The sequence below is a fragment of the Dipodomys merriami genome, unplaced genomic scaffold (assembly GCF_024711535.1).
Source record: "Dipodomys merriami isolate MVZ:Mamm:240054 unplaced genomic scaffold, mDipMer1.0.p SCAF_25, whole genome shotgun sequence".
Lineage (NCBI taxonomy): Eukaryota > Metazoa > Chordata > Mammalia > Rodentia > Heteromyidae > Dipodomys > Dipodomys merriami.
The window spans coordinates 18,488,512-18,501,170 of NW_027203937.1; the positions used below are offsets into that span (position 1 = coordinate 18,488,512).

Genomic DNA, 12,659 nt, shown 5'->3' on the forward strand with positions numbered 1-12,659 from the left:
CTAGGATTATAGGCATGAGCCACCAGCGCCTGGAGCACTGGCTATTTTTTGATGTAGGGTCTCAATTCCTGCCTGGCATGTACCTGGACCTCAGTCCTCCATTTTCTGCTTCCTGCCTTAGACTGGTGTACACCACCACACTCACCTTCTTCCACTGTGATAAAATCCCACGAACTGTTCTGCTGGCCTGAAATGTTGATCTTCTGGATCTTAGCCTCCTGTGTAGGTAGCCTATAGTTGTAAGTCACTATGTCTAGCTAATACTTGAGAAGGGGTCTTGTGAACTCCCCTGCTCAAGAACTATCCTCCCAATCTCAACTTCGCAAGTTGTTAGAATTACAGTTATGAGCCTCTGGTACCAGGCCACTCAGGTTTCTTATTCCCACATTGATTCACTCTGTCAGTCATTCATTTGTTCATTCATTCATCTCCTCCTCAATCTTTTTATTTAAAAAAATGTCAAGCCTGGAGCTGGGAAGGTGGCTCAGTGGTAGAGTGCTTACCTTGCATGCATGAGGCCCTGGGTTTGATTCCTCAGCACCACATAAGCAGAAAAAAAAAGCCGGAAATGGCATTGAGGCTCAAGTGGTAGAGCGCTAGCCTTGAGCTGAAGAGCTGAGGGACAGCGCCCAGGCCCAGAGTTCAGGCCTCACGACTGGACACCCCCCCCCAAAAAAAAAAAAGTCAAGCCTATGAAAAATTAAAAATTAATTAAAAACCTCTACTTAGCTTCACCCAATTGTTACTGTTGGCCACATCTGCTTGCTCTATTTTTTCTTTATTCCATCTTTCCCCCTGAACCATTTAAAATTTTTACATAATATGACACTTCACCTGTAAATAGTTTAGAATGTTTCCTTAAGGGTTGAAAGTGTGGCTGAAATGGCAGAGTGCCTGCCTAGTAAGTAGAAGGTCCTGAGTTCAAACCTTGGTACTTAAAAAAAAAAAAAAAAGTATTTTTGCTGAGAACCTCAGATAAATGTAGTAGGTGTATAGGTCAGGGTAGCCAGGAACATTTAAAGGTTGAAGAAGTAAAACAGATTAGGTCAGATTAGCATTTAGAAAAGATACATTAGTGCAATTGGAGTAATGGGAAAACAAGTTGTAATCTGTGCCTGAACTGGTGCTGAACAGACAGCATAAGACAGATTCACAAATAAATAGAACAGGAGGACCTCTGACCAGGCTTTTGAGTGACTAGTGGAAAAACACATTCTTCTGAGAGCAGGGACAGGAGATCAGGAAGGGCTTCCTGGAAGAAGGAGTCCTGGGGTTGTTGATATGCTCTGTACCACATCCTGTCACCTCCCTACCCAGCCCAGTACGGACTGTTGTGTTTATATTTTGTTGTGTGTGTGCTGGTTCTGAGGCTTGAACTCATGGCCTGGGCACTATCCCTGAGCTTTTTCACTTAAGGTTATTGCTCTACCACTTGAGCTTTATCTCCATTTCAGGAATTTTTTTTGTAGTTTATTGTAGATAAGAGTCTCATGGACTTTCTTGCTGGGCCTAACTTAGAACTGCAATTCTCAGAGCTCAGCCTCTGAGTAGGTAGCAGTGGCAGGAGCCACTGGCACCCAGCTTTTTTTTTTTTTTTTGACAGTACTAGAGTTTAAACTCAGGGCCTCCTACTTGCTAGCTGGTTCTCTACCACTTAAGCCATACCCCCATCCCTTATAATTTAGGTGGTTTTTGCTTTTTGTTTTTTATTTTTGAACAGTTTGAGCTCTGGGCTTAACACTCTTGTTTGTCTTTTTCCCTCAAGGCTGGTGCCATGAGTGAACACACACAAAAAGTTCTACATTTTTGCTGGTTAATTAGAGATAAGAGTCCTAAAGATTCCTTGGCCCAGGCTGGTTTCAAACCACAATCTTCAGATCTTAGTCTCCTGTGTTGTTAGGATTATAGGCAGGCGTCACTAGCACCTGGTTGCTTTAATTAGTTTTGAGGTAGGGTTTTGCTTTTTGCTTGGGGCCAGCCTCAGGTATCTTTGATCAGAAGAATAAAGGTTGACCCTCAAACTGAGCTATAAGGTGGCCAAATCTGAGAACCAATAAATTCTAGTTATGATAAATTTAATATTTGTAAATGTGAAAAAAAATAAAGGTTGAAGCTCAGAAATAGCAAGCATCTGGATGGCTAACCTTAGTCCAGAGGGCTTCATGACATAGAACACTTGTGTCTGGTTCTGGTATGGGAGGAAGAGCGTATCAAGGTGGGGGCCTCAGATCTTTCACTCCCAGATTTTCCCATCATTTCTCTGGCCTGGTGTGCTAGTTTCAACGAGACATTCCAGTTTCTGTTCTGGACCATGTTTGGCATGGAGGAACACAGTGTGGTGGACATGCCTCAATTTCTGGTACCTGAATTTGTGGGCCGAGCCCTCTATGGCATCTTCACCATTGTCATGGTCATTGTGCTGCTCAACATGCTCATTGCCATGATCACCAACTCCTTTCAGAAGATTGAGGTATGTGAACAGACGCTAGCTTAATGGGGGGTGGGAGGGGAGGCATGGAGGAAGGGAGAGGAATTCGTTGTAAGGAGTCAAGTTCCTGCTCTTTCTACTATTGTTTTGTTTTATGGCTTTGGACAAATTCTCTTAGGTTAGTAAGGGTTTTACTTTTAAGCCTGTAATCCCAGCACTGAAGGGTAGGGTAGAGTAAAGTACTGTTTTGTATGGGTGGCTCACATCTGTAATCCTACCTACTAAGACTGAGATCTGAATATCTTGATTCAGTCAGCCCAGGCAGAAAAGTCTATAATTAAGCACCAGAAAACTGGAAGTAGAGCTATGGCTCAAAGTGGTAGATCACCAGCCTTGAGTAAAAAGATGCAGGACAATGCCCAGGCCCTGAATTCAAGCCCCAGGACTAGCACACATACACACATACATACAAAGAGGTGAGGTAGGAGTAACATGAGTTCAAGGCTATGTCCAAAAAAACAAAAACAGAAGGTCTTATTAATACTGCTAGTATCTCCAGATACCAAGTTTAGTACTTTTTCTCCTTTTGGGTGACACAGATGTTGGTGGGGAAGGTGTGGGAGAGTGCACTATGGAAAAGTAGAAGAGAACGTGAGAAGGAGTGGAAGTGGGTTGGTTGAGCTGCAGTCTGGGTGAGAAGAGGCTGGGTGGGAATGGGAAGGTAGAAGGATGATGATAGTGGGGGAATGCAGGAAATGAAGAGACAGGCAGGGGAAATGTGGGTGATAGTTGACAATGAAGACAAGAATGAGAAGAGACTGGAGCTGGGAAGGTGGCTCAGTGGTAGAGCGCTTGCCTTGCATGCCTGAGGCCCTGGGTTCGATTCCTCAGCACCACATAAGCAAAAAGAAAAAAGCCAGAAGTGGCGCTGTGGCTCAAGTGGTAGAGTGCTAGCCTTGAGCTGAAGAGCTGAGGGATAGCGCCCAGGCCCAGAGTTCAGGCCCCACGACCAGACCCAAAAAAATAAAAAATTAAAAAATAAAAATAAAGTTCCCACCCTCAATTAAAAAAAAAAAAAGAATGAGAAGAGACTGGCCACCAGTGATCCATGCCTATAATCCTAACTACTCAGGAGGCTGAGATCTGAAGATTGTGGTTTAGAGCCAGCCTGGGTAAGAAAGCCTAAGAGATTCTTATCTCCAGTTAACTACTGAAAACCCAGAAGTAGAGGTGTGATTCCTGTAGTAGAGTGTTAGCCTGGAGTAGAAAAGCTAAGTAAGAGCTCAAAGCCAGGGCTGGGAACGTGGTTACCTAGCATGCACGAAGCCCTGGGTTCGATTCCTCAATACCACATAAACAAGATGCCAGAAGTGGCCCTGTGGCTCAAGTGGTAGAGTGCTAGCCTTGGGCAAAAAGAAGTCCAGGGACAGTGCTCAGGCCAAGTTCAAGCCCCAGAACTGGCCCCCCCCCCAAAAAAAAAAAAAAGCTCAAAGCCAGCCCCTGTACTGGGGTTGGGAGTGGGGTGGGAGGGTGCTTGCCTGTGGCCTATGTCTGTAAGTCTAGCTACTTAGGAGGCTGAGATCTTTTTGTTTTTGCCAGTCATGGGGCTTGAATAGGGCCTGGGCACAGTCCCTGAGCTTCTTTTGCTCAAGGCTAGCACTCTACCATTGGAGCCACAGTGCCACTTCTAGCTTTTTTTGTTTTTGGTTTTTTGGTTTTGGGGGGGATTTTTCTGTCGGTTGGGGGTCTTGAACTCTGGGCCTGAGCACTGTCCTTCAACTCTGAGCACTGTCCCTCAACTCTTCAGCTCAAGGCTAGCGCTCTACTACTTGAGCCACAGTGCCACTTCTGGCTTTTTTCTTTTTGCTTATGTGGTGCTGAGGAATCGAACCCAGGGCCTCAGGCATGCAAGGCAAGCGCTCTACCACTGAGCCACCTTCCCTGCCCAAGGAAGCTGATATCTTAAGGATAATGGTTTGAACCCAATCCAGGAAGTAAAGTCCCTAAGACTCTTACCTCCAATTAACCACCAAAAAGACAGAAGTGACGCTGTGACTCTAGTGGTAAGAGTGCTAGCCTTGAGCAAACAAGCTTAGGTACAGTACTCAGGCCCTGAGTTCAAGCCTCAGTACTGGCACCAAAAAGAAAAAAAAAAAGGCAGATGCTAGCTACTCAAGAGGCTGAGATCTGAGGATTGCGGTTCAAAGCCAGCTCAGGTAATCACAGAAAAAAACAGAAGTAGAAGTGTGGTTGAAGTGGTAGACTACTAGTCTTGAGCAAAAGCAGCTCAGGGACAGCACTCAGGCCTGTAATTCAAGGAGAGAGAGGGGTGGGGAGAGGGAGAAGAGAGAGAGGGAGAAGGAGAGTGAGAGAGAGGTGGTTGCCAACTGGAGAATAGAAGAGGTGGGCACTGGGGAGAGAGGTGATGAGCAAGAGGGCCTGGAGCCAGTGTGGAGCTTGCACAGCCTGCTGCCTCCTGGCCCCCAGGATGATGCTGATGTGGAATGGAAGTTTGCTCGTTCCAAGCTCTACTTATCCTACTTCCGAGAGGGTCTGACCCTGCCTGTGCCTTTCAACATCCTGCCCTCTCCCAAGGCCTTCTTCTACTTTCTCAGGTGATGACTTCTAAGCTCACTCTCTAACTCCCTGCACGCTGCCCAGCTCATGTCCCTATTTCTAGGCCTTGTCCCCTGACTGACCTTTTCCTACCATTGAAATCTCTCAGGAAAATTTTCCAGATCATTTGCTGTTGCTGTTCCTGCTGCAAAACTAAGAAGCCAGCCTATCCCCCAGTCCCCACCTTTGTGAGTACCTCGTCTGCTTGCTGTGGGTCTGCCTCACACAAGGCTTCACCTGTATTACCTAGGCTGGTCTGGCTGTGAATAGCAGGTATGGGCACATGTCTTCCCAGGTGTGTTCCCAGAAAACCATTCCCACTTCCCATTTTCCCAGTTTCCCTCTTCCCTGAACTTCCAACCTGTCCCACAGCCTGGACAGAAGTCCATGCAACACTCTTTCCAAAATGCAAATACCCTCCATGCTCCAGACAAACTGGGCCAAAATGTGAATGAATGTTTTTTGTACCAGTCCCGGTGCTTAACTCAGGACCTAGGTGCTACCCCTGAGCTTCTTTTGCTCAAAGCTTGAGTCACAGTACCACTTACAGCTTTTTTTTAGTGTCAGTTATAGGGCTTGAACTCAGGGCCTGGCACTGTCACTGAGCTCTTTTGCTCAAGGCTAGTACTCTACTATTTGAGCCACAAAGACACTTCTAGTTTTCTGGTGGTTAATTGGAGATAAGAATCTCAGACTTGCCGGGCGCTGGTGGCTCACGCCTGTAATCCTAGCTACTCAGGAGGCTGAGATCTGAGGATCCAGTTTAAAGCCAGCCCGGGCAGGAAAGACCATGAGACTCCTATCTCCAATAAACCACCAGAAAACCAGAAGTGGCGCTGTAGCTCAAGTGGTAGAGCGCTCGCCTTGAGCTGAAGAGCTGAGGGACAGCGCCCAGGCCCAGAGTTCAAGCCCCACGACCGACAAAAAAAAAAAAAAAAGAATCTCAGACTTGGGCTGGGAAGGTGGCACAGTGGTAGAGTGCTTGCCTTGCATGCCTGAGGCTCTGGGTTCGATTCCTCAGCACCACATAAGCAAAAAGAAAAAAGCCAGAAGTGGCGCTATGGCTCAAGTGGTAGAGTGCTAGCCTTGAGCTGAAGAGCTGAGGGACAACGCCCAGGCCCAGAGTTCAGGCCCCACGACTGGACCAAAAAAAAAAAAAAAAAAAGAGTCTCAGACTTTCCTGCTTGGGCTAGCTTTGAGCTCCAATCCTCAGCTCTCAATCTCCTGCGTAGCTCGGATTACAGGTCTGAGCCATCAAACTCCAGTGAAAATGAATGTTTTTCTAACACAGATCAACACCACCTTATAAACAAGGCCTCTGGCAGAGGGCCAGACTTGAGCAAAAAATCCAAGAGAGAGTGCTCTGGCCCTGAGTGTAAGCTTTAGTACACACACACACACACAGAGTTAAGGCTGGCATTTGAAGGGTTCACTTACCTCCCATCACCTGTCCCCTACCCATCCCAGCTCTACATGAGAGCCGCTTCCTAGTTTCCCCCAGCATTACCTTACTTCTAGGGCTGCAGGGGGATTCTTCCTTTCTCCTTCCCCTCCCAACCTTCACTTCACCCCCAGTCAGCCCTTCCTCCACTTTGGGGTCTCCATTCCTCTACCTTTCAGGACTTCACTGTGAGGTGGAGGTAGACCAGGGGCTAGGTGTACAGCTTTTGGGGACAGCAGATCTACTCAGATTTTGCCTTGGTCCTTTATTGCTGAGGCAGGTCAGTAATTACAGGAAGGCTGTGGATAAAGAATCTCTTACTCTCCTGTCTTTCCATTCCAGGCCAACCCTGGGGCAGAGGCAGGGATAGGGGCAGGGCCCGGGAAGGGTGAGCATGGGTCCTACCGTCTACGTGTCATCAAGGCCCTGGTGCAGCGCTACATAGAAACTGCCAGACGTGAGTTCGAGGAGACCCGTCGCAAAGGTTAGTTGTCTACTGCATGCCTTCCCTCACCTCGTCATACCTCTCATTCAGCTGTGTTTGTGCATGGCCCCATTCTTCCCTACTATTGGAAGCCATAGGCCTGCATCCTATGGTCCTTGCCCTGTTACCCTTAGACCCATGCCAGTATTTGTTCCAGTGTTTTTTCTTTTTCTTTTTGTCAGTCATAGGGTTTGGCCTCAGGGACCGTGCGCTGTCCTTGAGGTCTTTTATTCAAGGCAAGTGCTCTACCATGTTGAGCCACAGCACCACTTCAGTTTTCTGGTGGCTAATTAGAGATAAGCATCTCCTAGACTTTCCTGCCAGGGCTGGCTTTGAACCTCAGATCTCGGCCTGCGTAGCTAGGATTACAGATGTGAGCCACCAGTACCCAGCTCTAGTGTTTTCATTCAATCACTCACTCCTGCTTTCATTCACATGGTTATATTTTTCTCCCATCCATTCATGCAATCCCTGGTTCACCACTGTGTCTTTCTTGTTCTGGGCCTTGTGTGGAGGGAGGGGGCTCCATAGAAGTTTTCAGAGTGATGAGAAACCATCCTAGTAAGTAGAAAATGCTTAGTTGAAACCCAGACTGCAGTGGGAGCCCAAAGGACAGAAAAGAGTCATTTTGTGAGCATCAGGGGAAGGGAAGAGTAGAGAAAGGCAGGTAGGATTTGGGCTGGCCTGAGAGGTCTAATGAGGTTAGATGTACACATATCCCCACTGAAAACTGTCCCTGTGACTCCTCTCTCACCTCCTTTCTGGCCCAGAAGTCTTGCCTTCTTTGTCTCCTAAAGTGGTCCCCTCCCACTGCTTCTCAGACTCATCTACTCCAGAGTCTGTCTGCCCAGGTCACCTCCTCAGTTCTCCAAGTCCTTCCTCAGGACCCCAGAAAGGGTGTCTCTGGGGTTCTCTTGAGTGGGGGGGAAAGAGATATTGAACAGGCTCCACTTCTGAAAGACTTCCCCTCCATGCTTCTTCTCCCCAGACCTGGGCAACAGACTCACAGAGCTGACGAAGACCGTATCTCGCCTCCAAAGTGAGGTGGCTGGTGTGCAGCGCACGCTGGCGACGGGAGGGGCACCCCGGCCTCCGGATGGTGCCAGCATCCTCAGCCGCTACATCACCCGAGTGCGCAACAGCTTCCAGAACCTGGGCCCCTCAATCCCTGAGACCCTGGAGCTGGCCGTGCCAGGGCTGGTGGGGACACAGAGCCCTTTAGAACCCGGGCTGCAGGCTGCCACAGAGGCTGGGAGTCCAGCTACTGGGGAGTGCTTGCCTGCGTCCCCTGTTCATGCACTGGTGCACAGAGAACAAGAGGCAGAGGGGCTCTGGGATGTGCCCTCCCCGGGGGATGTGAAGACCGAGGAGGGGTCCTAATGCCATCGAAGGTTCCCTTCTGTCACTGGTCAGCTTAGTTGGGTGGAATGAGGGCCACTCAGTAGAAACTTCTATGGGATCTCTTGTCTTAATAAAGTCTCTTCGTATGCATGTTAGATACCTGATGAGTGGGTGAGAATTCCTGTCTCTTGTGGTTTTAAGGTCCTTCTTCAATTTTCCCCTGAAATGGACTCAGTGTGAGCAGGGCAGAGAGCAGTGGCCTCCTCTGGAGCTTTCAGTATTTTGGGCTTAGAATCTCACACTGGATTTCTCAGATTTTTTTTTTTTTGCCAGTCCTGGGACTTGAACTCAGGGCCTGGGCACTGTCCCTGAGCTTCTTTATGCTCAAGGCTAGGACTCTACCACCTAAGCCATAGTGCTACTTCCAGCTTTTTCTGTGTATGTGGTGTTGAGGAATTGAACCCAGGGCTTCATGCATGCTAGGGAAGCACTCTACCACTGAGCCACATTCCCAGCCCGATTTCTCAGAGATCTTTAGTGAAAAGAGTTTTGACCTGGGGAAGCAGGAGACTTGGGAAGCAAAAGACCTGGCTTTAGTATTCACTCTCTGATCTTGAGTAAAGTGCATGCTCCCCTGGCCTTGCATTCCTCATCAGACAGACAGGGCTGAGGAATCGATCTGTCTACTTCCTTGCCTTCATATTCATGGGTTTGCAATGACAAGGTGTGTCGGGCATCGTGGAACAAACAAGTCAGAAAGTTCCGTGTCCCCACATGACAGCACCATTTAATTGGGTAGCCATCACAGTTCTTCCCTCGCCGAAGTCCTCCCCTCATCATGGGGTTGCCCTGTCAAGGTTTCAGGTCTCCCCACAACCTGGCCGGGGAGGTGGCAGCCAGGGCTGGCTCCAAGACCATGCTCTTGCTCCGCGAGGCTGTTCAAAGCTGCCCTTCTTCACAGGAAAATCACAGGTTCCCAAGATCCCTAAGTGGCAGGTGTTGGGACTTTCAGGGCCCAGCTCCTGAGAGCTGGAACCCCCCAGGGGCCAAGAGTAGGGTCTTCCAGGAGTGCAAAGAGAAAGCCCCCTCAAAGGGTGGCTCTGGCTGCCCTGCTGTTAGAGAAAGAAGAAAAGGCAGTGGGATCAGCAGACTGAGGGGTTAGCAGCAGCTGAGAGAGCGCAGCTCAAAGGGAGGGCAGGAAGGTGGCTCACCTCTCGAAGACACACAGCCCCGCCTCTTCTTCCCTGCAACAGAGACCAGGTGAGGTGACTCCCAGACTGCAGAAGTCCTTCTGCCAGGCCAGGCCTCCACAGGGCCTTTCCCCTCTCAGGATGTCCTCCCTTTAGCTAAAGGTAAACTTCTTGTTTCCCTTCTGCCTTCCTCCTTCGGGAAGGCTTTCCAGATGGCCCATCCGTCTCCACTGGCCATTCCTCCATTCTGTCCTTGCCTCAGTACTTGGGAATAGCATACTCATGTCCTGGCAAACCTGGGCCTCCTGAGCTAGGAAGTGGAACTCTCCTGTCTCTTGCCTTTGTGTGTGCCTTAGATGTCTAATGCACTGAACCTTAGAACACATACAATCGTCTGAGGTATTCACAGACATTGAAACACAAAACTTGGCAGAACTTTTGTCCTGTTCACTAAGGGGGTCTCCTAAAGTCTCTAGGGAGCCTTCCAGGGCCATCCTGACATCTCATCCATTCCCACCAGCCCTGTGTAACCCCCATGCTTAACTCACCACCCAAATAAGCGCAGTTAAAGTGGCTGCAGGTCTGATTATGGCTCCAGAGAGACACTAGGCTCCGGGTTCCATTCTGGGAGAACCCAGTGACCAAGAAGATTTCATGGGGGGGAATCAGCACCTCACGTTCCTCAGGGAAGACAGACAGGGGCTGGATAAGGGCCCCAAAACAAGTCCTTAGAGAGAAGAAGGTGGCATTACCAAACCTGCGGGCCACCGCCTCATCTAGGGAGCTGGAGGCAAACTGGCCTAAGCGGACAGAATCTCCCAGCCTGCTGGGTTCAAAACGAAGGCTGCCCACGCCTCGGAATACCACCTCCCCAGCTTCCCTGCTGCAGCCTTCCCTGCCCCGCAGCAGCTGCAGGGCCCGGGTCAGGTAGAAATGCAAGGCCTTGAAGGGGAAATGCCTCATGTACAGCTCCCGGGAGCCACCTCCCGTCCGCACAGCCTGGTTCAGCTCCCAGTACAAGGTGTTGGATGAGTTGGTATAGACCATAACGGCTATTCCATGCTGGGCTTTGAAGCCAGCGGGGAGAGTGAGCCCTCGATGCCGGTGTTCCCAGGCCTTCTGTGCTGCCTCCCAGGATTCCTGGAGCAGGGCATGGTGAGCCATCTCCTCCTTTAACAGAGAGGCTGCCTTCTCTTCCATCTCCTCTGAGCAGCCTAAATAGGCATCATCAAAGGCATCTGGGGCCAAACCCAAGGGCAGGATAGGAACAGCCTGAACCTGTGGACATGAGGAAAAGGAGCCACACAGGGAGGAGTATAAAATCAGAAGGGAGATAAGAAAGAGCAATGGGGGGGGAGAGGAGAGGGACTACAAATATATATATATATATATAATACATATATGAACATATATTATCAAAATACATTATAGATGTATGGAAATATAATGAAACTAACATATAATTAAAATACACTAATAAAAGTAATATTAACAAAAAGCAAGTTCAAGAAAAGTATAAGTTCAGAGCACTGGACAGGGGTCTCAGAGGCAAATCACTTCAGAAACACAGAATGTCATTTCTATGCCCAAATATCTGCTGTATACAAATGGCAAGGCCCAAACAGGCGTAAATAACACAAGCACTGGAGTCAGACAGACATGGGTTCAAACACCACCTACTAGCTGTGAGATCTTGAGCAAGTCTCAGGTCTGGGCTTTTCTGGGCTTCAGGATCTCCACCTATAAATTGAGGTTACTTCCAACCTCACAGGGTTATTGTGAGGAGGATAAAGATTGCTCTGCACAACCTAAAAGAGGCTATCTTGTCATTAGAGCTGTTCCTGTTCTCAGTGGGAGGTGGGGCTAGATGACGCTAAGCAGTTTTCTTCCTCTAAGATCCAGTATGCACGTGAGTGATAAACTCAGTCCAATACCCTACCCGGTCCCCATCCTCCTCCTCTTTTCTTTACAGAAACTCCCGCAAGTGCCAAATCATTGTCAGCTCTGAGTTTCCTGAGTCCTCTCCTGCTTTAGAAGTCTCCAGAGCCAACTTGGGAGGGCTGGGAGAGAGGAGATCAAGCTCTAGTGAAGGACGGTGTGCCAGGACAGCAGAAAACACATTGGGGTTTGCCTGAGTTAAGCCTATGGTGGGAGATGAGAAGTAGGGAGGAGAAAGTCGGAGGCGATTCCTAGAGAGGAATGAAATGAAGGGAGGCTCACCTAGGGATCTGCAGGCGCAGGAGGGAGGATGGGGGAGGATAGGAGCTTGGTTCCTGCAGGGATGGACATTCCTTAGAGGAAGAGGATTGAGAGGAGGGAAGGCTCCCTGGGAATTTTAAGGAGTCATCTACCAGTCCACCTCAAGATCTGTCCCTCAACTGCCCCTTGGTGGCGAGGGATGGTTCTAGAAGTTACCTGCCAGAGGGTATGGAGGCAGAGGTGGTTGAGGATGACCAGCAGAGCCGCGAGCATCCTCCTCCTCGGGGATTCTTGGGCAGGATACAGATAAAGACCCACAGCGGTGGAGTTCTGGCTTGGATGGGTTCCTGGATCTTTTCCGGCGAGGGATCCCAGGTCCAGGACTTGTCCCAGGTGGGGGCGTGGGCGTGGCCGAGAGGGGGCGGTCCTAGGTGGGCGTGGCCTTGTCTTTGTACCGCCCCCAGCTCCACCCCTAGACTCCACTCCCCGGAAAGCCAAACGCCCCCCCCCCAGTCAACAGCTCCTGCCTGGGGGCGTCTTCCCACCCCGCACCCCGCGATGGTGGAGTGCGATGGCGTTACGGCTCCACCGGGAGCGGGGGGTCGGAGCCGGAGGACCCACCTGGCGGCTGCGGTGGCAGAGGGCAGGACGGAGGGCTGGGTGACTGCTGCCGCGGGGGGCTGAGGTCCGGGCGGCGCCGCGCGGTGCCGGGATTGCTGCACGGCGTCTCCCGGGCTAACTATAGCCCCTGGGCGGTAACCCGACACCTGACTTCCCCCACAACCGACCCGGGGGCGCGGGGGGCCGGGCGCAACTCCCCTCCCCGTGCGCTCTGGCTTCTTCCCAGGACCCTCTTTAGGGGTTGTGGGAGGGACTTGTGAGACTTGGCCTCACCCTTAGGTGGTCCTGACCTGGCCCCCCCAAGACCATCAGGCCAGTCGCCATGCCCCACTTGCCAAG

General features: G+C 50.1%; 2 protein-coding genes across 6 annotated transcripts in view; one reads left to right on the forward strand and one right to left on the reverse strand.

Moving 5' to 3' along the window:
• Xndc1n (XRCC1 N-terminal domain containing 1, N-terminal like) overlaps nt 1–8,440 on the forward strand; it is a 34,768-nt gene extending 26,328 nt beyond the window's left edge. For both annotated transcript variants that reach the window (XM_070035125.1, XM_070035124.1), the window contains 5 exons: nt 2,278–2,470; nt 4,916–5,043; nt 5,154–5,232; nt 6,828–6,969; nt 7,958–8,440. In XM_070035125.1, coding sequence (XP_069891226.1) covers nt 2,278–2,470; nt 4,916–5,043; nt 5,154–5,232; nt 6,828–6,969; nt 7,958–8,349 — 934 coding nt within the window. In that variant the 3' untranslated portion in view covers nt 8,350–8,440. The remainder of the gene's footprint in view (nt 1–2,277; nt 2,471–4,915; nt 5,044–5,153; nt 5,233–6,827; nt 6,970–7,957) is intronic.
• Nucleotides 8,441–9,084: 644 nt separating this feature from the next.
• Art5 (ADP-ribosyltransferase 5) lies at nt 9,085–12,659 on the reverse strand. 4 transcript variants are annotated; one of them, XM_070035127.1, is made up of 5 exons: nt 12,321–12,659; nt 11,916–12,126; nt 10,049–10,778; nt 9,522–9,554; nt 9,085–9,295 (listed from the first exon to the last, which is right to left on the reverse strand). In XM_070035127.1, exons 2-5 carry the CDS (start codon nt 11,970–11,972, stop codon nt 9,171–9,173), a joined length of 945 nt encoding a protein of 314 aa, XP_069891228.1. In that variant the 5' UTR covers nt 11,973–12,126; nt 12,321–12,659; the 3' UTR covers nt 9,085–9,170. The 4 variants fall into 4 exon arrangements, with proteins under 4 accessions (XP_069891228.1, XP_069891231.1, XP_069891230.1 ...); XM_070035129.1 differs by having other exon boundaries at nt 9,206–9,419; XM_070035128.1 differs by having other exon boundaries at nt 9,206–9,422.